The sequence below is a fragment of the Malaya genurostris genome, chromosome 1 (genome assembly GCF_030247185.1).
Source record: "Malaya genurostris strain Urasoe2022 chromosome 1, Malgen_1.1, whole genome shotgun sequence".
NCBI lineage: Eukaryota > Metazoa > Arthropoda > Insecta > Diptera > Culicidae > Malaya > Malaya genurostris.
Window position 1 is genome coordinate 89,362,031 of NC_080570.1, and position 26,863 is coordinate 89,388,893.

Genomic DNA, 26,863 nt, shown 5'->3' on the forward strand with positions numbered 1-26,863 from the left:
TTTGACGATTTTTGACTCCCCATCCCCCCTTTGTCACAAATTGTCACAGAATCAAAAACCCCCCACTCCCCCTATGTCACATGTCACGAATTCAAAATAAATAAAATTCATCTCAATACATTCTCAATATGTATGACAAACCATACAAATATGAGTGAAAAATCGATTTATTACATACTGTCATTAGATTAAAAAATGTCCCTAAAACTACAAAATCATCGGGATTATTTTATTAATATCAATTATATAAATTACAAAAGTATTTGGTTGGAATTGATGGAACATTTAAATCATCTGTTTTATTCCTCCTAGGGTACACATATATTATTGTTTCAGGTAAAGAATAATATTTCCTTAGTGTAGCATACAGGGCTGAGAAAATAAAGACCAAAACCTCATCAACACGAGATCACTGCCGGATAATCTTTTCATGATCAGTTAAACAGTGAATTTTTAATCACATCGATCAATATCGGTACTGATCTTCCGTCACACAAGTGAGTAGTGATTTTAAGCTAAAATGATTCTTGATTTATGTAAGTTCAATCATTGGATGATTCGATAAGCTTTGTTGTTGGTGGAGGAAAATCACATATGATCAAGATAAGACATGACATGATCTACGTCAGAAATCGAGATCACACTTTTCAAAAAGAGTACAATTGAATAAACCGCATCAGAATCAGATAAGAGAAATTCTTAAGATATACTATTATCAATGCTAGAAAATCAAATTACTTGTCAGTGCATAACTTAAGTTAAACCTCTTTTTTCTTTTTTACTCATTCTTTTTAAAATCCTTTTCTTTTTTACTCATATTAGGCAAAATTTAATAATTTCGCTAATTTACTCGCTCCTCCTTGCACTTTTGCTGATCACAACAGAAATGATTTCCTGCATCATTCATTTTCTAATTTACAAGAAGAAGCTTTTACATCAACAAATACACGTTTTCCTATAGAATGTAAACGTTTATTGTGGAGACTTTTTCAGGAAATAGGGCAAAGCAGTAATATAATTAGGTATTTCAAAAATGCGCTCATTGAAAATATTGGACGTCACATTCCAAAAACCTCCCCCCTTCCCCCTGTCACAAAAGGTCACGTTTTATGAAACACCCTCCTCCCCCTTGCGGCGTGACGTCTTTTATGGACAGCCCCTAAGTTATATGTCAATTTTTTTTTTGTTTTTTGACAGTATCTGTCACACTTGACCTTGAAAATAGAATATGTTTCCAGACATAGATTGCGCACGGTAATAGCTATCCAACAAGCCATAGATTGTTAAAATCCGTCCATTTTTAACGGAGATATCGACATTCTTGTGTAAGCGACTTTTCCCCCTATTCCAGCAGTAGGAGTTCTGTATGACAAAGCAATGTTCGGGAGCAACGTGAAACACGATTTTTTATACTGTTACATATGATTGTTTCTAAGGACCAGAAAGACTATGCACAGCATCCTTTTTCGTGACATTTTACTTCGGACCGTTTTTCGCACGGTTCGTTTTTGGCAACATAATCGTTCGAATATGACATATGTAAACCAGATGATGGCAGCATTTTCGAGTTGAAAGCAATTCCATAATTATATTGGTTTACACTACTTACAGCAATAAATGCTGGAAGAACATAACACCCATATACCATTCGACTCAGTTCGTCGAGATCAGCAAATGCGTGTGTGACAAATAATTTCTCTCAATTTTCTCGGAGATGACTCAACCGTTTTCTACAAACTCAGATTCATATGAAAAGTCGTGCGCTCCCAAATAGGGTTCCTGAATTATGTTTGGATCTGACTTCTGAATCCGGAACTACAGGATATGTGAAACGAAATTAAAATAGTGTAACTCATTTTTCTCGTAGATGGCTGAACCGATCAATGATTCAAATGAAATCTAAGAACCATCAAAGATTCAAATAAAAGGTCTTGTTTTTTAGTCAGATCCAACTTCCGGTTGATTAGTATAACAATGTTCATTTCACATAAATTAATCAGGTTTATCGGGTTGGCAGATTTTTCAAAAAAGGCCAAATTGAATTTCCTGAACAATATTGAAAGACATATGGTCCCATACAAAATTAGTGAATTTTACCGATTCCGGCTTCCGATTCTGGAATTACAGAGTGATGAGTTTTAAAAATTCATATGCATGTAGAAGAAGACAATCCAAAAAGCTTAAAAGTTGGACTTAAAACTATTGCAATTTATTCGTCATATCAATTTATGGCCATACGAATCGTTTTAAGTTATGCTGATTCCTGATTATCGGCACCAGAAGTACCTCAAATAATGACGAAAAACTCTAAAGTGGAACTTACTTTGACATCTCATGGAATGTTCAATCGATTATTACACGTTTAGATTCAAATTCGATTCGATTTACAGTTTCGACATTACAGGGTAATGAGTGACTAGAACTTTAAATTGCCGCTTGAAACGACGGTCATTAAAATAATGTCATGAGAACTAAAACACCGGAGAATATTCATGCAAAAAAACACATGCGGATGTAAAAAAAAGGTATCATCTCACTGCTAGGTGGATTGCGCACGTTTTATTTTACACCGAAAATAATAATTTTTTTAAAAAAACGAGGAAAAACGATCTACTATAACTATATTGATTTGTTAACTTCTGATTAGCGCTAAGATACAGTGAATACTGCAATAAAATATAATAAAATAAAAAATAAATAAAATCATAATTTCTAAGAAGCATTCGAAAATACTTCTTCACCGGTTTATTTCTCCATATTACAATACAATATATCCACTAAAAATTACGGAATGTTGCTCGGATGATGCATTGTATTATGCAATACATTTAAATTTATTTTGTTGAACAGTAGCTTTAAAAAAAATCGCAAAAATAGAGTTTATTTTTAATCGGTTGTAAACCCTTACAAATATGGGTAAAAAAAGATTATTCACGTGTTGTTATTGAACGTATGATTTAAAACTGTCCTACACACATGAACATCTCGGATGGAATTATCACTTCACATACAGATTTGATTTAGATGATAAAACATGAGCAAACAGATTAATAATTTTAATTTCGATTACAAAGTATCCATTCACTTTCGATTATAATGTATCCATTCACTTCCAACAACCATAAAAACTAAGAATTTCCCCGACAGCGTCCAATCTCACTTCTTCGAAAATTCAGCTTTCGATTACGATTTGCGTGTAAATATGAATCAAACCATGAATCACAGAAGATTAGGCTAGATTTTTCAATAGATTTTATTGTTCCGGTGACTAACAGTTCACTTTAAAACTTTCAGCGATAGATTTTTCAAGCCCAATTCAGAGCGATTTGTTGATGGATTTGCTACATTTAAATTAGTTCGAAAACATTACTTAAATATTGTAAACTTAAACATGGAGTGATTTGTTGACGGGGTCGCACAAACACTGGAATCTTAGTTTGCAAACGAAACGATGGTTCGTAAATGAATTCTTATTTATTTCTCATCAAATGTGGTTAAACTAGAGTCACGTTATATCATATTATATTCTATAATATTATATTATATTATATTATATTATATTATATTATATTATATTATATTATATTATATTATATTATATTATATTATATTATATTATATTATATTATATTATATTATATTATATTATATTATATTATATTATATTATATTATATTATATTATATTATATTAAATTTAAATTTTAAATAACAACTACAGTATGAAGGTAAATGGATGAACCTATCAGGGCTACTGTAAGTCTACCGTATCCACTGGTAAGCCCTTCAACTGATGACTCGTAATACTTCACATCACATAAAATCAGTAAAATAACACTATTACTGAGTTTACTGGTTCACAGTTACATATTCAAGATTTTTCGAACCAAATAAATTAATATTTTCTTGAAAGGATTCACTAATAAAATCATTATAATTGACTTCCAGTCAAAGGATCTTATTCAAAAACTTTGCGGTACAAAAATGGGTGGGAAGGGATCAAAATGTAATAGAATCAATTATCATGAAAGAATCTGTCAATTTTATCATTCGCAAACATTCTAAATGCTTCAACTGGATTTAGTTCCTAATTGGTCACTCGAATAAGCTTTTAGTTGAGTGCAATGCAATTCATCATGAATGCAAATTCTGATTGATTTCAACATTTCACTATTCACTACTCATTATGTGTCAGAAATGTATGCAGATATTACACAGCATTCCGTAAGCTAATTTCAATAATCGCGTGGAACAACTGTCGATTTACCGTAAGTAACTAATTTCCTAATTGGTCACTTGAATAAGCTTTTAGTTGAGTGCAATGCAATTCATCATGAATGCAAATTCTGATTGATTTCAACATTTCACTATTCACTACTCATTATGTGTCAGAAATGTATGCAGATATTACACAGCATTCCGTAAGCTAATTTCAATAATCGCGTGGAACATACCCGATTTACCGTAAGTAACTTTTAGTTTTACTACATGGAGCTAGTTGGTGTCTTATTCATATTCTACATTCAAAGGAACAAATTATGTTTAGTTCTTCCACGCTTTTTAAATGCCCACTTGGATGATATTCCAAAACTAAGCAAAATTTTATTTTCATATAGGCACAGTCCAGTCACGTACCCAGAGGGGGGGGGGGGGGCGAAGGGCCCGGGCCCCTCCCGAAATCAAAAACAAATATATAATTATTTAGAAGGTCTAAGACATGTGTTGCAGAAATAACAAGACAGTGAAGAAATGTAACACAATAACAGTTTCAGTGGAAAAGTTTAAAGTGTCCGTTAAAAACACCCGTAAAAGGCACACCGAGAATTAGGTACATAAGCAATCTTCAGTAACATTATTTTTTATCTTTGGGCCCCTCCCGAAACGAAATCCTGGGTACGGGCCTGGCACAGTCCAGTCTAGTTTGTTATAAAAACAGTCATGGCAAACTGTCATGACGAATTTCGTGTCGACGTTTGCTTAAAATTGCTACTTTCGAACATATTTGTACTTACTGTGAAAAATGGCAAATAAACTACAATTCACGTTAGTCAATTTTAAAGCAATTAAGACACAACAATACTTAGCTACTATTCATAGCTAATTTATATATAAAATTAGATAAGTTTTGTGTTATTCATAATACAAAAATTTGATACACTTTTGATTATTACATCTGATCGGGCATACATCTGATTTATAATCTATCAATAATATCAATATTTGTTTGTATATACCTAAAACTGTATCGAGTTACGAAATTCAGTAACGAAAATTTGCAAATAAAGTTGAATCTGTTGCAACTAGAGATGAGCAAAATTATGCATTTGAAAGATCAGTACACAATTGAACAGTTTTCAGAGAAGTAATAGTTCCCATAAACTGTTGTTTTGCTCATTTTATTTTATTACTTTAGCTTTGAAATGAAATTGTGGCGTCGAGATCCGTGTCGGGCTCTTACACTCAATGTTTTTATCTGGTTTTGCATCCCGAAATCCGAGCATTATGATAGTTTCAAATAGTTTCTTGCTATTTTCATATAAGAGCCAAAGATAAGTTCTGTGAAGAGTACTACAGTTTTGGATTATTTTATGAGGAAAACATGATTACTTCGCCAGAAAAATTAGGAAAGGATTTTGAATCTAAGATCACTGAAATCATGTATTCCTTTATGTATTTAATATAGAAATAAATCTAAAAAAAAACTTAGAAATACTAAAATTTAGAAAAGGTTATAAAATAGTTTTGAAGATTTCTGTTGCATAATACTACTACCTTGATATACTACATTTGAATTTAAGTTAGTGAAAATCTATTCAATCATATGTGAGAAAGTGAAGTAAGCTCCATTTTATCACGTTTGATTCTTATTGTCGGTACTTCCGGAACCGAAAGCTGGATATCGGCAAAGTGACATTCGGTTCATTCAACCATACACTAATATGACGTACAAATTTATTAACGATACTCTATGAAGATTCGAATTTTGGAAAAAAATGTACCGGTAGTCGGACTTAGATAAAATTCGGTAGATCAATCATGGGACTATCAATGGTTTATTCGGTTACATCTCATGGGCTGCAAGCTAGAAAAATTAACTAATCAATATAAAGAGGTAGCTTATGAAAAACATAATTCTTGAAACTGACATTTTCACACTGCGCACGCAACCTGAGGAAGCAGGGTTTGAACCGTATGAAAATTGGGATATTCTTATGGTATCTTAGGACCTTTCATTAGAATTTTCTAGAAAAGCGAATGACATTTTTTTTCACATATTTGATTCCGGAACTGGAAGTCGGATCCAAATGGAAGTCAAGAACTTCGTATGGAACCAATAGATCTTTTATATGAATCTAAGTTTTTGGAATTCGGTAAAGTCATTTCCGAGAAAATGAGTGCAAAAGAACGTTACATACACATATACACACATACACATATGTGTTCCTACTTTTCTCATAGATGGCGCGACCGATTTTCACAAACTAAGGTTCAAAAGAAAGGTCCTATGGTCCCATACGTAATTCCGGAATTTCATTCGGATCCGACTTCCGGATCCGGAAATACAGGGTAAAGTGTGTTAAAAATTTTATACCATCACTGAAAAGGGCGAAAAACCGTAAAAAGTTTCTTTTCTTTCCGAGGCCCGAAGAGCCGAGTGTCGTATACCATTCGACTCGACGGCTCATCACAAAATGGCTATGTGTTTATATGTGTGTGTGTGTATGTATGTATGTATGTGTGTATGGGACATACAATTTTCTTGAACTTTATTTGAATCCAACTTGCGGATCCGGAATTACAAGGAAATTTGTGAACATTTATTGAAAAATGCGCACTCAATTTTCTCGGAAATTTCCTAACCGATTTTCACAAACTGAGATGCAAATAAAAGGTCCTAAAATTCTTTGAAAAGTCCCCGTAAATTGATCCAGATCCGACCTTTGGTCCCGGTATTACTGTGCGATTAGTGAAAATTTTCAATATCATGAGTATTTTTCCACAAACGATGTAGAAATGAGGTGCACATTTTTATAAAACTTACTGCTAAATTCATCAAGTCGGCTCACCTCGTTAGTTATAGAATATATAAAACTAAACGAAGAAAATTCTAAAAATGGAACTCACTTCAATTTCTCAGCAATGGTTAAACCGATTTTCCCGAATAATGATTGAAATTAAAGCTCTCATTGTCTTTAAATATCATTCAGATCCGACTTCCGGTTTCGAAACTATAGGGCATTCAAATTGTCTTTCAATAACGGCTTTTTTCCGTTCGCAGCGTGCTTTGTTCAATTTCGTATAGCGTGCAGGATTGCCACATTGAAATTTAATTTTTTTAGGTGACAAAAAATGTAAATTTACGAATCTTTTATTTAATTTGCACCTACTTGTTAGTATTATTACTAAATCATGATAACGATGCTTTTCTATAAAAGTAAGGGAGAGTGTTCGGTTACCGGCACCCTTTTCTTTTTAGCTCATAACTTCTAACTTAGTGCACTTTATGCGGACATCAATACATCAATGGAAAATTAAAGTCCCTGGCTAACAAATGATTAAGAAACTAAGTTGATTCATTTGATTGAAAAAAAATTGTTATCAATTTATTAAAGCGATAAATTTTTGTCAGTTTAAAAAAGGTGTTCGGTTACCAGCACCCCAAGAAATTTCGCTAAAAATGAACAAATGTAAGTAAAGCAGCTATTCAAAGAAAAAATAGATTTTTTTTTGAAGCGTTTTTGACAAAAATCTTCATTGTCTGATTGTGACTTCTCCTTGGCTCTCTTGGTCGAATATTTGGATGGTGGCGCCTTTGGTATTAATTTGGCTGGTCTTCAACGTTTTTTCTTAGACGGAGCATCTGGTGTATGAGCAGCTAGATGTTTGTCTCGACAGCAGCTTGCATATCACTGACATTTTTTCACGATTTGTCGAAAAAAATGTGGTTCCGGTAACCGAAATTAGCAGACATTTTGAAAATTACAAAAAAATCTTTGGTTGCGAAAGTTTTTATCCATCCGGTATTAAATCACGAAATAGATCTATTTCACCTCATAAATATTCAATCCACTCACCGTCCCGATTGATGCTCTTCTATTCATGATACTCTAAAAAAAGTCAGAAAAAACTTTTGTGTTGATATTCACGTAATTAAAAGTTATTTTGAACGCAGCAAAAAGTACAAGTGACTATTTGCTTCGCAAGTCGGCACAAAAAGAACGTGCTGCTATTACACACACATGACATTTGTCGGATTGACGCTATCTGCTTTCTGTCAAAAGTTACGGTGGGGTGCCGGCAATCGAACACCTTTCCCTACACTTTCTCATATAGAAAGTTTATGCAATCACTTGAAAAATTGACTAGTGAAAATTTGCCCAGAGGGCTAAGTGTTCTATATCATTCGAGTCAGTTCGTCGAGCTGAGCAATGTATGTCTCTGTGCGTGTATGTGTGTGAGTATGTGTCAGATAATGTCACTTATAAAATAAAAAATCTCGTAGTCCCATAGATTGCTATTGAATTTCATAATGCTTTCATAGGGTAAAGTGTGTTTAAAATTGCACACCGTCATTTAGAGGGACGATGCAAAAATGGGTAAATTTCTTTTAGATTTTCTTTAAAACTGATTCAATTTGCAGGCTATATTAGTAACTTACTAAACGCACCGACTTCGGCTATACTAACTCCAAGTTCCAGGTTCCAGAAGTACCGAAAACAGTGGTCAATAAGTTGCTGTTTAATTTAATCTGGGTCCGACTTGCGTTTCTAGAACTATAGGGTAAAGTATGTTTAATCATTTTGTGCGACAATGCAAAATAAAGAAAATTTCTTATTAACTTGACATAACTGTATACAAATTGAAAAGGTTATGTTAGTTTATACCCAAAGAAAATTTCTTATTTTATTTAAGACTAGCTGACCCGTCGAACTTCGTCTCTCCCAAAAACTATTTGTTCGAATTTTTGTTTTCGGACAGCAGAATTGTCAAACGGCTAAGTAGTTAACGTTTATCTCCATTATTTTTCTGATTACTTATCCTACAATGAACGGAATTCGACAGACACTCGCTTTAGCTCGAATAAGGGAATAACACCAAAAATTAATGTGAAAATATGAAATACTTCTGTTAAGAAAAAATTGAGCAAATGCACAGATTATCATACCCTCCTTTGAGTCAATGAAGCAGTTCCTTGTACAGTTTTCAAGTAGCGAGAAAGTTTTCTCAGAACTTTTTCTATATATTCAAGTTGCCAAAAAGTGACACGCGTACTGTAGGGCTCTAATAAAGTGGATACTGTACCAGGCTCGTGTGCAGGGGAGGGGGGGGGGGGGTTACGGCGTTTTAAACACTACAACCAGCAATTCCTCCCCCTTTTCACCCAATGGAAGATTTTTCAACATTAGGTTCCATGAACAATAGAGTACCCATTATAAAAAACTGCAAACAACTTGACTTTTCCTTCAAATTTTTGCGCCTTCCCCACCCTTGAATCTCCACTCTCCTTGAACTTCCCTCCTCATGAACCCCTTCTTTTGAACCCACCCTTGAAACCTCTCTTGAAACCCCACACGGGCCTGTCAGCTACTGTGGAACTTTTGATTGCTCAAGGAGACGTCGCTTAAATTTTAATTTAATATTGATCTTGCCAATTTGAACATTCTTCTCAGAATATGATATATAAAATGGCAGTATAAATCCGTTATGATAATCATATTGTACATTGATATCTAATGATTTTTTTTTATTCAATAATATAATATAAGATTAAGGCACACTGCTTAAGCTAATGGCCACTTATTATGTGCGCTAAATCATTAGAAAGCAAAAACAATCTATTAGTTTGACATTAGCGCTTCTACAGAACAATCTGCTCGTTGGTTTAATCAAAAAATTTCTGATTTGTTAAATTCGCGCTCACGATGACCAATATAATTTATCTAACTCCATTACGTGGTAAACGATATCAGAACTTTTTCTCATGCCTACAGCATACAGTCATAGGCATTCCGTTATTGAGTCATTTGCAAGCAATAACTGTGATATCCAATTAAGCACGTGACTCGAAATGACAAATAACATGAATCAAGTATGCATGTGAAATCTCGACACAAAACTATTCGTTGCGCGCCAAATATTTTTTCTACGATCTAGTATTCTTTTCTTCGACGACCAAACACTTATGTAACTCGTTGCGCGCCAAACATCAATCGTAGATCTAGCATTCATTGATGACTTTTTCAACGGAAAATTCCATTGCCCATACAAAACAACTTTATAGATTCTCCCACTTTTCCGGCAAATTTTCCTAATTTTTTTAATTACGAACCCGGTGGGGGTAGAAACTAATCAAACAAAAAAAGATTCATGTAAATCCGTCCATCCGTTCTTAAGTGATGCGATTACAAAGAATGATCTCTGCATTTTTATATACATAGATGGAAAAAAAATTCTTCACAGAATCTTTTAGTGATATTTTTGAAATTATATGTAATATGAGAAAGGCATCATTACACCACTAGGTGGATTAAAAAAGGTTTTTTTCAGTGGCCGACATTGAACTTTTGAAACTGAGACTTTGTGGTTTCTATTCAACATATTTCAACTGTTTTACTCGATAAGAATAAGTGTTTTAGATAAGTTCATTAATGTAGTAGTCAAATTAGAATGTTAAGCCCATTAAAAATATATGGTTTTTCATCCTCTCGATATTTGAACCGACTTTGAAAGAAAGAGACTTTGAATACTTTCACATTATTTTTTTAATGTTCTATCAGATATTGGAAAAAATTGTTTTCAACGCTACGTAATTCTATACCCCTTTTTCACCCTTTTGTTATTTTAACGATATATAATTGTGAATTTAAGTTAAACATGCGAGACAGAGCGTGAAAAATAAATCAAACTTTTTATGTCCAGACAAAATTACATGCGATCCACTCTCGTGAAGCAGCAACAGCAAAAGTTGCTAAAAATGCATGGACTATCGGAAATCGCTGCCAAACTCGACATACGCGTCATCAAAATGATGGATTTGGATTCGAAGGAAAAAGGATTATTCGTTTATAAAATTATGGACCAATTTCAAAAAGGCGAACGACGTTATAAAATAAATTCTGCCCTAGGCGATGTGATGTGATAATGAGTTATAATTTTAATTACAAGTCGGAACAGTTAAGGGTTTAGAACTGAAGATAGTTCGAAATTTAAGTGATAGCAAATTTTGATTTAGGACATTTATGAAGTCGCTGTGGGATTCATATTGTTGTTGAATAAATGATCTCTTAGTGTTTCTATTTTGTGTATCGAATAGCTTATTAGTGTAAGCTGTGAATGGAAGTGAATGTAGGGTATTGGCTTCATCTCAGCACCATTAGTCAGCGTATATACAAAAAACCAAGAGTTAGAGTGAGATCTGTTGTCTCTGTTCGATATATGGACTTCAAGAGTAAGACAAAATAAGGAGCTTTCGCGTCACTATAACAGCAATATTGTATTATTTTTCATCACAATTCATTGATTGAAAATTGAGTAATTTGTTAAACAACATGGTGACTCTACTAATGAGATGACTATTGGTACAATAGCTCTATTTAATTCAGAATTGCAAAAAAGAAAATAGATTAATCTTACTGTGCCGGATTTCTTGCGATCATCATAACATGAGCATTGTTTGTAATCCATTGATCGCTAAAGGATATACAACCTGCGACATCATATTTCATTGAAACGAAAACGAAACAGTCTCATCTATTATGATGATGGTCAAACTGATGACGAATCACTGCAGAAACTGTATTTGAAAGCGGGTGAATCACCAAGTAGAGTAAGGTATTCCCTATTTTTTTTTATTCGCGCACATAAAATGACCATTCGATGCAGTAAAGAAACCTTTTGAGTCACATATGAACAATATATATATATATATATATATATATATATATATATATATATATATATATATATATATATATATATATATATATATATATATATATATATATATATATATATATATATATATATATATATATATATATATATATATATATATATAATACTGGTATGTTAAAGTCATAAATATTATGAACATCTCCATGCATGAACGTGATCATTATTAAAAATGCAACAGTAAGAAAAGCCTTTCAACAAAAAGAGATCCTTCTCACATTGAGAGACGGATCTACAATTGCGTGATCCAAAAGCCAGAAGCGTGAAAGATAATATAATGATAAGCTTCTTGCACGGAAACAGTGTGGACAAGGGAAGTACAAAAATATTCCACACGATACGGATATATTGCATTCTCATATGGATCATGATCATATAGTTTCGATAATGATATACTACAACATGCGGCACAGATAAAGCATAGAGAAAAATTATGCCCAATAAAGAATATGAAAAATGTTTGATTGATGTACTTGGCGATTTTTGGTACAATGAATCTTGAATCAGAAAATTTTGTGTCCACCGATTAAATCGCGGTAACAATATCGAAATACGAATGATTTTGGAGTTCTTCGGTTTCCTGCTATATATATTTTTCGCCCTTTCTACGACGTCACTCGATCATCTCAGGAGAATCAAACAGTTCAAACTAATTATCGTTACTCTACTGTTTATTGCTAACTTTAGCTGAGAAGGCTAATTTTGTTGATCATGCACATTTGGAAATTTTATTTCTCATCTTTATTGTCGATGCATTTGCCGGAATTATAGCGCTTTTGTGAATAGTTGCATAGCGAGAGTTCATTAGATATATGATATATTATTAAATTACCTTTTTATATGGTTGCAAGAACATGTATTTTTTTCTGTTTTGCGATGTGTTCCAATCCGTGTCTTTACCAGAATGGCTGGTTATTTGGTCAATTTCTTGCATTGTGCGAATGATGGAGCTTTTTATCTGAAAGTTATTTGAAACAAATACTAATTTGTAAAAGTCGTTCTTGGAAGCAAAATGCATTGATTTGATTTTTTAGATGAGGTGTATGATTTATATTGTTCATGAAGATTTTGAAAAATATGAGAAGGCATTTAATGCGCGAGTGAGTTTTAAATATCGCTAATCAATTTATTTATCAAATATCTTACCCGGTCGAGATTGTCTAGTCTTTGGGCTAGCGTTATGTGTTTACTTTTATTTGTCGTAGACTCATTGTAACTATGAACGTTGCATGGATTTAACCAAAGCGTATCATTTTCGAACTGTGGTTGCCCGAGATGGTTCAACGGCATACATTGTGCACCTATCATACATACACTAATAACCAGCATCCATGTGCCAGGTACACGTGCAATTACTATAATTTTGGATAATATTCTTCTTAATCGCATCATTCCCTTGTCTGTCACACCGATTTGTTTTACATTCGCACTGAATTTAAAAAATACTGTTAACGCACGTGTCCTCATGAAATGCATTAGTAAAACACTGAAACACGCGGTCTAACGGAAGAGCAACATGCAACATTAATGCATGCAAACGAACATGATGTTTTTCAAAGCACAAATACAAAAATGGTGATACCGTGTTTGGCGAAATTCGCGAAATTTCGCAAATCTCGTAAATGTGTATTCCTTCTTATACATCTAATCTCTCGCACCAAATCTTGTTCCCAGCCCGGTGTCTACCGCGAACAACGTTCAGAATTCAACTGACTTTATAGTTCATTTTGAAACGTGAATGACTATGAGGTGCTTTACTTCCTTTTCATCGTACTTTTTCACGCAGGATGCAAGCCAAGAACTAAATTCTCTATGTATTTATCGGCGCCGGGCCCTTGCACACATTATCTCTGAATGAGAGAAATGAGCAGCTACTCTCAGTTGGATACACCCGATAAGAGTTTAAGCTTATGTAAAAGTATATATGTAGTTGTTCTGTGTGAATTCGGTCACATCTTGTTCAATTGTCTTATTGTCTTGTATTATGAATAAGAGAGCGGAGAGATCAAGAGTGAGAAAAAGCGCTGGGTGGATTTCCCACATTTGTGGCTTAAGACCTTTCAGGGGCACTCACTCAGTTCTGCAGATCAGCTTTCGTAGACACGAAATAGTACAAAGTGGTTTATTGCTTTACACATGTTTTGGCGGTCCAGCAGTTGAGTCATTAAGTAACTAAAATCGTTATTCGCCTCTAGATATTTGACGTATTTTTTAAAATTGAATGTAGATTATGATGTTGGTCGACTTTCGATGAATAGTAAAAGTAAGTTAGCACATAGTTTTATAATGCTTTGGTTTTCTCAAATTCTACAGCGTGGAGATATATTATGTTTTTGAGATTTTTCATATAGTTTATGGTAATAACCTGTCCAATTAGCTAACTATAGTTAGAAATATACTGTTAACGGAGATATTTAAACTTTATTTCACCATTCTCAACCATGTTCAGATAAATACGTGTATTTACTGACATTTTCAGTGATTCACTTTATTTGATAAGTGCCCAAATTATCAAGTAATATCTGACAAATGATTACACAACAATCGACTGTAACTCTTCTTAGCTACAAATTTTGAAAGACAACATTTCGCACAACTCAAAGTTTTCTGAAACATGCGAATTTGGAAAAAATACTGCATTCAATATTTCATGCAATTGGACATTTTAATACATTTTCTGTTAAAATTTTTGAAATTATTAAATTCATATCGATTAAGTACTCATCTCACAATTTTCATTCATTCATTTCGTACACTGAAATTACAAAGACTGAAATTTAATGTTACCATAAAATAATCAGGAAAGTTCCTTTATTTGTAACAGGAAAAATATATTCATGGCGTGTTTATCATTAATTAAGAATCGCATACAATCGAACGTAATTGTAATCGATTGTAATATTTCTCAAACAAAACTAGAGCAGAATATGTGCATTTGATGCATTGCATATGTGAAAATTTATTAGCTTTATTTTGAACATGCAAACGTACATTTTTGGGACCTGAAAAAACACGGTGAAGCAAGGGAAATATTTTCAAATTAATTACGTGAAGCATTCATAAAAACTAAGTCTTAGAACTAACTCCTCGATTGATGGTATGATTGTATAAAATATGGACAGTAATCTAATGGTATAGAATTTCCAAGAATTAGGTAAAATTGAGTTTTTAAAACTGTCTAATTGAAGAAGCATGGAATTCATTTCTAAAAAGGATAATTTTTCTCATACGTTTATCGTTTCAGCTGCGTTTATTTAACAATTTTTTAAAAAGACGAATGATTTGCACGATTGGAAAGTTGCTTTCGACAATGTATTAGAGAATTATTGGAAATTATTTTCAAGAACTGCATATGTAAGTTAATTTTCTCTAAAATGGTCTACTTGATTTGGGTTTCGATATGTTGTAGTTAAGCAATTGCAGAAATCAACAGCCGAAAAAGTGGCAAAATCAAAATCGACTTTTTCTATTTGATCGAAACTTGAAAGAAAATTTAGAATGCTAAAGTTTTTGGCTTCCAAGGATGGAATCGACTCACTGGTTTTTAAAGACGACGAATGTACTTTTCCAATCACTTTCTTCAAATCGCGGTAACTCAGAAATTGTCCAAGAAGAAGTTGTTGGAAATTGATTGGGTACTCTTAAAAACCCTGTTTTAATCCACCTAGTGGTGTAATGATGACTTTCTCATATCAATCATATCCTCATATATATAATTATGGTATTCTGTTCAAAAAGTTTCTCTTCGATTCTTCAAAGAAGAGATTCATTGTTCTTTAACTGGTATAACCTACAATATGAAATAGTTTTCTGATCGTACTTACCGCACTGAAACCCGAGAAGCGGTATAATAGAAGTCGGTTCGTATGACCATCAACATGACGTAAAACTTTACTAGTTGATAATAAAATTTTGATGATTTTATACAATTTTGACATCGTACTTCAAACGACGGTGTTATTTTTTGTTGTATCCGAAGAATATGCTCAATTTTTGTTAGGAGTATAAAATCTTTCATTTGAACCTAAGATTGGGAATATCGTTTGTGAAATCCTCTTTTAAGTATATGACTATTATTCCCAGTCGTTACTCGAAACCCGGGAATCAAGATAGCCGGAATCGGTTTGTATGGCTTCAGTAGTGCATAGGCCAATTTAGATTTTTTTCTTATTTTTGTTAAGTGAGGGTACAAAATCTTTAACACACTTTAGCCTATATTCCGGAACCGGATGTCGGATCCGGAAGATATGCTAAAAACGTGTTTAATCCACCCAGCAGTGAGATGATACCTTTTTTTTTATCAATCCGCATGTGTTTTTTGCATGAATATTCTTCGGTGTTTAAGTTTTCATGACATGTTGTTTTAAGCGACAATTTGAGATTTTAATCACTCATTACTCTGTAATGTCGAAACTGCAAATCGGATCGAATTTGAATCTAGAAGTGTGATAATCGATTAACACATGCCATGATATGTAAGTTCCACTTTAGAGTTTACGGTAATTTAAGGTACTTCCAGAACCGGTATTTAGGAACCAGCATAACCCAAACCGATTCGTATGGCCATTAAATTAATGGCGAATAATTTACAACAGTTTTGAGTCCAACTTTGAAGCTTTTCGGGATTGTCATCTTCTATATCGGTTCGAATTTTAAAAATTCATCATCATGTATTTCGAGAACCGGAAGTCATAATTGGATAAAATTAATTAATCTATATATATATATATATATATATATATATATATATATATATATATATATATATATATATATATATATATATATATATATATATATATATATATATATATATATATATATATATATATATATATATATATATATATATATATATATATATATATATATATATATATATATATATATATATATATATATATATATATATATATATATATATATATATATATATATATATATATATATATATAAATGGATGTAAGTTTGTATGTTTGTAACGCGATAACTTCGGAACTACTGAACGGATTGCCACCAAACTTGGCACAGGTACTTCTTGTATTTCAGAGATGGTTTAGGGAGTATATTTATATGTGAGAGAGCGTAGCAAGTGTCATAAACAAGGGGGGGTTATGGAAAAATTCATATAACTTGACAAGAATCGATACGTTTTGAAGACCGTAGAACCATTTTGCATACCTTAGATATGACTATATGGGGGGTGGATGTAGCAAGTACCTTCAAAAAGGGGGGTGTAATGTTTAAAACGGCATAATTCCGAAACTACTGAACGGATTGCCACCAAACTTGGCACAGATACTTCTTGCTCTTTTGAAAATGTCATAAGGGTATTTTAATAGGGGAGGGAGCGTAGTAAGTGTTCTTAACAGGGGGGGTCATGAAAAAATTTGTCTAATTTGACGAGAATCGATACTTTTTCAAGACCATAGAAACTTTTTGCACATATTAGATATAATTATAGGGAGGGTGGATTTAGCAAGTGACTTCAAAAACGGGGGTGTAATGTTTGTAATGGCATAACTCTGGAATTACTGAACGGATTGCTATCAAACTTGGCCCATGTACTTTTGACTCTTCAGAGATGGTCATAGGCGTATTTTTATGGGGAGAGGGAGCGTAGCAAGTGTCATTAACAAGGAGGGGTCATGAAAAAGTACATATAATTTGACGACAATCGAAATTTTTTTAAAATCTTGGAAACATTTTGCATACCGTAGATATGATTTAATAGGGGATGGATGTAGCAAGTTCCTTTAAAAAGGGGAGTGCAATGTTTGTATTGACATAACTTAGAAACTATTTAACGGATTCCTATCAAACTTGGCACATGTGCTTCTTGCTCTTCAGAGATGGTTATAAGAATATTTCCATGGGGGGAGGGATCGTAGCAAGTGTCCTTAACAAAGGTGGTCATAAAAAACTTTATCTAATTTGGTGAGAATCGGTACTTTTTGAAGACCGTAGACACTTTTTGCACAACTTAGATATGATTATAATGATATTCTTTGGGGAGAGGGTGTAGTAAGCACTCTGTAACTATCGCATGAATTGCTACGACATTTGGCACAGTTATTTCTTTCACTTCAGGAATAGTCATAAAGGTATTTTTATAGGGGAGGAAGCGTAGCAAGTATCATTAACAGGCTATGAAAAAATTCATAAAATTTGACAAGTATCGCTAATTTTTGAAGATCATGCAAACATTTTGCATACCTTAGATATGATATAGATGGGGGTGGATGTAGCAAGTGCCTTTAAGAAGGGGGATGTAACGGCAGAACTCCGGAACTATTGAACGGATTGCTATCAAATTTGGCACAGATCCTTCTTGCTCTTCAGAGATGATCATTAGGACATTTTCAGGGGGGGAAGTGTGTAGTAGGTGTCCTTAACATGGGGGGAGAGGATCAAGGACGAAATTTATATAATATGAAAAGAATCGGCATTTAGACTAGAAGAAGGGATTTTTTTAAATAAATTTTCATCTTTTTTTTTTAACAAAAGAGTGGCAAGAATTTCAAGATCGTAGTAGATAGTATTGCTGTTGTTAATTTGAATGCAACGCAATTTTCTTTGAATAGTTTCAAAGGATCTGGTTCCATTTTGCCGGAGAATTCCAAGAACTAAGGGAAAATAATCTGTATCTGCCTATGAACCCGAGTGTATTTAAGTCTCAGCATAGCTACGAAACAACTAAACGAATCACCATTAAGTTTGGCACATGTACCAAAGGTGGTAATCGATATTTTTGACAAGCACAGATACGTTCTACACTACTCAGGGTAATCATGGAGGAGATGTGTAGTAAGTTCACTGACAAAAAGGAAGATAAATCAAAATAGATTATAAGGTTAGTCTTAGGTTGAGTGAGTAGAGTAAGTGCCCCGAATATGGGAATTGTGAGAAAAAATTGATCGGGTTTTACGAAAAATTGGTACTTCTTTACGAGTACAGCATATTTCTAGCAACTAAGTGAGGTTCACAAAAACATTCACAAGAGAGTGGGGGAATAAGTATTCTCAATACTGATCTGAATTGACGAAATCATACAATCAATATGCATTTTTTATGTAAATTGAGAAAACTGTCAACTCAAGGTGATTGAAATAAGATTACAACTACATTTGTATTAACTGAATCGTTATTTCATAGGCTTTCCTCCCCGGTGAATGACCAAAACAATTAAAGCCGTGATAAAATAAATGATAAAAAAGTTATTCTATAGTACGAATGTAGTTATGATGTTAAACAGCCTTTCGTTGTATAATAATCATTATCAGATGGGAAATTTTGAGCAATTAATGATGTCATAAAAATTTTTATAAAGAGGAGGAAGTAGCAAGTGTTCATAGCCATGGAAACCAAAGGTTTTGTAGATCGAATGTGACGAGGAAGTACGTTACAAGCACATAAACATATAAAACTCGGAGGTTACTAAAAAGGTATTTATAGAGAGAAAGGTGTTTTAAATGTTTCTAACAAAAAGGTTTAAATATAAAACTGATCCAATTTGTCGAGAATACCATGAAAATTATGGTTATTGTGAGATCTGAGATGGAACACTGATCATTCGCAATCTGAACATGAACGGAGTATTGTTCAATCGGGTTTCCGTTTAAGTTATGTTTCACTACAATCAGAGTATTTCACTAAACAGGACAACTTCGAGGATTTTTTTCGGTCTTCCCTTCACGAAACATTTCCAACGCCGGGTAATTCAGCTAGTTTTCTATATAAGTTTATTTTAATTTGAATTTTTGTTTCTGAAATTTGATTAGGCTTTTTTTTGAGAAAACGATTGAGCTTTTATACTGGAACCGGAATTCTAGAATCGGTATGGCCGAAGTCAGATAAATTCACCTGAGAAGCTGTACAGTTTACTTTTGTTTCAAAATATTTGAAAATCAGTGAAGACATCTTTGAGAAATCATAGCACGAATTAAATTTTTAGGTGCCTTCTGAATCGACAACTGAATACCACTAAAACTGAAAAAAGTTAATATTTTTTATCGACTATCCAAATCTGCTAACCCGAAAAACCTGATTAATTTATGTGGAATAGACATTTTTATACCAATCACCCTGTATCCCCGAAACCGGAAGTTGGATCTGACTGAAGAGCAAGATGTTTCATAGAATCTTAAAACTTTTCATTTGAATCTTAAATGATTCTTAGATTTCATTTGAATCTTAGATCGGTTCAGCCATCTACGAGAAGAATGAGTTAAACAATTTTGATTTCGTTTCACATATCATCCTGTAGTTCCGGAACCAGAGGTCGGAACCAAACATAATTCAGGAACTTTGTTTGCTCCCACATACGACTTTTCGTATGAATCTGAATTTGCAGAAAAAAAATTTCCGAGAAAATTGAGTGAAATTATTTGTCACACACGCACTTGCTGATCTCGACGAACTGATTCGAATGGTATATGGATGTTATGTTCTTCCAGTATTTGTTGCTGTAAGTAGTTTAAAACAATATAATTAAATAAAATTCTGCCATCATCTGGTTTATATATGTCATATTCGAACGATTATGTTGTCAAAAACGAGCCGTGCTAAAATCGGTCCGAGGCAAAATGTCATGAAAAAGGATGCTGTACACAGTATTTTTGGTACTTAAAAACAATTGTATGTAACAGTATAAAAAATCGTGTTTTAAGTTGCTCCCAAGCCTTTCTTTGCCATACAGCGCTCAGAACTTCTACTGCTGGAATATGGGGGAAAAGTCGCTTACATAAAAATTTCAATATCTCCGTTAAAAATGGACGGATTTTAACAATCTATGGCTTGTTGGATAGGTATTACCGTGCGGAATCTAAGTCTGAAAACATATTCTGTTTTCAAGGTCAATTGTGACAGATACTGTCAAAAAACTGAAAAATTTGACATCAAACTTCGTATAACTCAAAAAGTAAACATAAGATCTCAAAACCATTCAATAGCGTTCAGGGTGACGGGGAGACCTTTCATTTGCGGCTAGTTTGATCAAAATCGGTCCAGCCATCTCTGAGATCTCGACCTCTTAGTTGACAACACACATACAGACACACACACATACACACACACAGACATTTGCTCAGTTCGTCGAGCTGAATCGATTGGTATATGACATTCAGCCCTCCGGGCCTCGGAAAATTTTTCGAAAGTTTGAGCGAATTCTGTACCTATTTTTTATATTTATAAAAAAAGGTAAAAATGCTTGAATTCACTCTTAACACCACTGACTATATTGTTCAACGATTCCCTTAAGGCGGGGACTTTCCCAGACCCCTGGAAGAAATCATATATTCTTCCGGTTTTTAAGAAAGGTAACAAATCTGATATTACTATCTACCGTGGAATAGTCTCACTATGTGCTGTGTCCAAGTTATTTGAAATAATTATTCTCGATTTTATAACTCACAAATGCAAGGACTACATATCTGAAACTCAACACGGTTTCATGCCTAAGAGGTCAATATCTACAAACCTTGTAGCTTACACATCTTTTATCATCCGATCTCTATAATCGCATCTACAGGTTGATGCTACCTACACAGATTTTTCAGCGGCATTCGATAAAATAAATCATCAAATAACAATTGCTAAACTCGACAGACTGGGCTTTAGTGGCGCTTTACTGGATTGGATGCGTTCATATCTTACTGGTCGCGAGATGTCGATGAAAATAGGAAACTTCACAACAGTTCCTTTTACTGTTAGTGCAGGAGTACCTCAAGGAAGCCACTTAGGACCGTTTATATTTTTACTCTACCTCAATGATCTCAACTTCTCCGTGAAATGTTTCAAACTATCATTTGCTGATGATTTCAAATTATATCATCCTATAAAAGAACTAAAAGATGCACCTTTTCTGCAAGCTCAGTTTGACACATTCGCCAAATGGTGCCACAATAAAAGGATGGTACTAAACGCTTCCAATGCTCCATTATATCTTTTTCCCGTAAACGCTCAATAATTACATATGACTATCATCTCTTGAAAAATGTCCTCAAACGTGAATCCTCGGTTAAGGACTTAGGTGTTATTCTCGATCACAAATTGGATTTCAAGAATCATGTCGATTATGTAATTTTGAAGGCTTCTAAACTCTTAGGCTTCATATTTCGGATCACTAAGAACTTTACCAATATACACTGCCTGAAGACTCTTTATTGTGCGCTAGTTCGATCAACATTAGAATACGCAGCTATCGTTTGGTCGCCTCATTATCAAATCGACATTGATCGTGTCGAAAGTGTTCAACGCAAATTCGTTAGATTTGCACTCCGCAATCTACCATGGAGGGATCCATTCAACCTTCCTAGTTACAAAGATCGCTATCGGCTTATTGAGCTAGAGCTGTCTGTACGTAGGATCGTTTGCAAGGCTGTCTTTATTGCTGATCTAATTCAATCACGTGTTGACAGTCCTGATCTCCTACAATTGATCAATTTTGACATTCATCGTCGAAGTCTTCGTTCTCATCCATTTATACGAATTCCCCATGCTAGAACCAATTACGGATATAATGAACCCTTTTCCAGTATGTGCCGTTTATTCAATAGTTGCTCACAGGAATTTGATTTTCATCTCTCTCGTAATGCGATACAACGATTATTCCTTGATTCTTTATTTTTGCAGTTATAATACTAATGTTCATACTTTCCGCTCGACCACCCCTTCGTTCTCTCCACCATCTCCATTGAAAACTAATAAATTCGCTCGTTGTAACTAATCCTGTTGTATGTCCTCTTCTCCGCTCTTCATCGTTCTTCTCCTATCTTTTCGAACACTAATTAGATCTATATGTCGGTTCTAACCTCGTTTGCTTGCCCTCTTTTTTTTTTCATCCGTCTTCCACCATCTTTTCGACCACTAATTAGATCTACATGCCGAACCTAACCCCGTTTCGTTCGCCAACTCTCATTCACCAATCCCTCCTTCTACCTTCAGAAGTCCGATTCGGGTAAAATTCAATGTCAACCTATGGGATCTCTCATGTAAATCTAAGGTTGTGAAAATCGGTCCAGCCATCTTCGAAGAAATCTACTACACACTTTAGTTACATACACACATACATACACATGGCATATGACATTCGTCCCTCTGAGCCTCGGTTAAAAAGTCGATCTTCACAGTGATTGCGTAGCCTTTGTATATGCACACTTAAATTGGAATACCGATCTCTTCTGTTTAAAACTCGGTAGCTGACTTTTTCTTCAAAAATAACATTTCATCACTGCGGCACCTTAAGGTACTGCTGTCAACAAATGTAATTATTATTTGTACTGATTAATCAGTAGAATGAGAATGTTCGGTAGTTCGGCTGTTCTAAACTCGTCAAAAGATGAAAAAATTACCGAATGAAGTTTAGTGTGTGAGAAAAGCAAAATCTTTTTATTCCACTGAGTGGTGTGTTGCTGCCTTTCTCATATTATTCATTTTCTCCTATATCGCTGGATATCGAAGTAGTGACATTCGGTTCATTCATACACTAACAAGACCTACAATGGCGATTTGAATATTGGAAAAGTATGTACCGTTGGCCGGACATGGATAATATTCAGCAAATCATTAATGGGACTATCAATGGTTTATTTGGTTACAATTTGTCAATCAATGGTTTATTTGGTTACAATTGTGAAATCGGTTCAACAATCTCCCAGAATATTTGAGTGATAGTATTTGTCAGTTTAAAAATCGGTTTGTTGCAGTGTTTGCATAGCCTTTCTATATGAGAAAGGCAAAAATCTGTTTCAATCCACCTAGTGGTGTAATCAAGGGTGGCAAAAATTCACTCATGAGGTTCGATTTTTTTCTATTCATCAGCTCACCGCATGATTTACGATGCAATCCGTAAAATGATGGTAAAGATGAAACTCATCGCTGATCTAAACAAACACACTCGTCTATACAGAGCACCTCTGACATCAAATTATGATGGTATTGATGGTTCTCAGTTTTGATTTCATACCATCTAACTCTTATTCCAAGTTTTAAAAAGTGAGTACTGAGTTTGGCATAACCGTACCGAGCTACATCGGTGAGTGTATGCTTAAACCACAGAGCAGCCAACACAACCCAGATTTTTGGTTTTGTTTTTACTGGTACTCAGAACGAGCACGAGCATTAATGTACGAAAACAAAAGTCGAACCCTAGCGTGATGTATACCATAACGATTTAATTTTATATCTCGAGCTAAACACAACTGGATACTGAACCGAATGCGTTTTCCAGCATACGAAAACATGTGTTGAAAATTGGATTGAAATGGCATCGATTCGAACGTTGGCCGCCCATTGCAACTCTGGTGGATGGGGAATACAAGGGAGACAGTGTCATAAGAATTTGATTCAATGTGTTGATTGCTAAAACATCAAATCACAATTCACAAATCGTCTCTCAGTAGGTTCTAATATTTGTACGCAGCGCTCATCTGCTGGTTGCTTGACACAACGATGTTTACGATGTTTTCTCTACACAAATGGTGACCCAGTTACTCAACTCGCGCAGTGATGCTTCTGAAACCTATTTGCAGGAGAGCTGAACTCTGTAATGATGAAGTACGGAGTCGATTATTGCCAGCCCGGAAGGATATTGGATATTTTTTGCGAAAAAGTTACGAAAAATCAATGCGGTATGCGACGGTGTACTACCGTGCTGCAAAAACCAAGAGTTGTCGGCCCAAATGATCTTTCAAAATAGTTTTTACTGATCCTTCTGATATTCCAACGATCCCAGTAGGGTCTCTGACTGTTAATCGTCGATTCTCAAGCACCATTTTCTTGATTTTATTGACGTGTTCATTATCAGTTGATGTTGGTGGCCGTCCTGGATGTGGTTCGTCGTCAAGATGACTTTAACTAACTGCCAACGTGACAGCGTCGAATAGTTTCAGATTGATATACGAAGGCTAAGGAATAGATTGAATTTGTTGTCCAACCAGGAAATTCCTAAAAGTTAGTTTATTGCTGCCGACGACTCTTTTTAGATCGTATTTGACAGATTTTACCCCCGACTCCCAAATTCCACCGAAGTGTAGACTTCTGGAGGAATGAAACCCTAGCTAATCGATTGACTTCCTTAAAATTCTGTCAGTTGCTTAACGTGTTGATCAGTAGCAAACAGTTTTCCAACACGGCTTCTGCTCCGATAAAGTTTGTCGCATTGTCTGAGTAGATTCCGCTCACCGGTCCTTGTCGTCCAGTGAAACGCCTCAACGTTTCAAGGAAAGCCTCGGTGGTTAGAATCGATACAAGCTATATGTGAATGGCGCGGGTACTGAGGTACACGAGCAGGCATACATGTCCCTTGGTGATCATCGGTTTACGTGCTTGTGAAACGACCCCGCATAATCAACGTCGGTGTGAAAGAAAGCGGAAGATGATTGCACTCAGTAAGATGGCAGATTTCCCATCAACTGCGTTGTTTTCATCGGATTCGCTCGGAAGCAAGTGATACACTAACTGCCTTTCGTATTACGTTCTTAGTCTGCAGTGGCCAAAATCGTCGGCATACAATTGCAAGTAAAGCCCTTTGTCCTGCGTGTAAATTGTTCTGGTGCTCGTAACGTATCAACAACTCGATGAATAGGTGTTTTGCTGGTAGTAGCATTTGGTGGCGACTGTCGTATGGGATGAACGTCTTCACACGGCCACCAACTCGCAGAATTCCATCGACTGGATCAATAAACGGATGAAGACAATGGAAGAAGAGTGTTCACTATCCCTTATCGCACGGCAGGAACGCTTCCCCTTGCATGCATCGTACTATCAATTTCAAAGCTTCTTCGAGTTCATTAGCTGTCGAGGAAAACTTTGTCAATATCTCTCGTCCAGAAAGTATATAATGTGAGAAACGAATTACCAAACTCATGCATCGTTGTAATCGATACCGTAGGGACAATAAGTGCTAAACATGATCGCATTTCAGGTAGATATTCATCTTGCAGAGGTGGCGATTGTATCACCCTCAATGTGTCTTGATTTGACTGAGTGGGTACATTCCACCAAATGTATCTGTGGATAAGATTCTAAGGCATTTCACCTCTCGATATTATGTCGGCAGGATTATTAAATGATTTATAAAATTATTTTTGTTTAAAAAATTTTATTTCGGCTTGACGTGGCCGTTTAGCCCGAAATAAATAAATAAAAAAAAATTTTTAATGGTGGATCTTGCTGTCATTTTCTTTCTTGGCGGAGAGGCGTTTTCATGGCTATCCAGCGAATGAAGGGGGACCAACGGCTCGCTATTCACGCTCCCGTCCATTGGTTCGGTGTCACTGTTTTTGGCGGAATCATCGTTATTGCGCGGGGTGCGTTGTTAGTTGTAATTGGGGTACCGTGTCCTACATAGGGTACAACTGGTTTCGTTGAGGAGCAAGCTTCATTGTTGTTAATGGCTGTCTCCGATGTACTGAAGGTTTTTTGGGTTGGTGTGGGGGAGCGCTGCTGTCCATTGGTGCAGATGTCTTCTTGTTCAATTTTTCACATGGCTTATCATAGTGAATGGCTTTTTGGCAATATTGACATGTGACCATCTGATTGTCATAGGTAACAAGTGATTTGCAAGGGATTCTTGTATCTTGGCCGAAAATCACATAAGAAGGTATAGTCTTCTTAAAGTGCATGCGTAACAAACGTACGTCATTGAAAATATCCGGGAAAAATTTCTTCCACTTTTCTTTTTCGATGGAAAGAATCTCTCCGTATTGGGACATAGTTTTGCGAATATAAGGATCGCAGACGCTTGAGGGTGGATCACGCACCGACACTTCTATAGCGCTATCTTCCATATACACTGGTATGTTGTACTTGATCCCAAGCAGCAAACATCTAGCATTGTATTTCCTTACTCTTCTCGCAACGATTGTGCGACTGAAAAAGCGCACTTTTCTTGTATTATGTGCAACAAATTC

General features: G+C 34.8%; 1 protein-coding gene across 1 annotated transcript in view; it reads right to left on the bottom strand.

The window, feature by feature from the left end:
* The window catches only part of LOC131440682 (uncharacterized protein MCAP_0864-like), a 34,475-nt gene extending 20,842 nt beyond the window's left edge, over window positions 1-13,633 (bottom strand). The window contains exons 1-2 of the mRNA XM_058612176.1: window positions 13,098-13,633; window positions 12,784-12,909 (exon numbers count right to left, since the gene is read on the bottom strand). Of these exons, the coding sequence (XP_058468159.1) occupies window positions 12,784-12,909; window positions 13,098-13,427 (456 nt within the window). The 5' untranslated portion in view covers window positions 13,428-13,633. The remainder of the gene's footprint in view (window positions 1-12,783; window positions 12,910-13,097) is intronic.
* Between the last annotated feature and the right edge of the window lie 13,230 nt (window positions 13,634-26,863).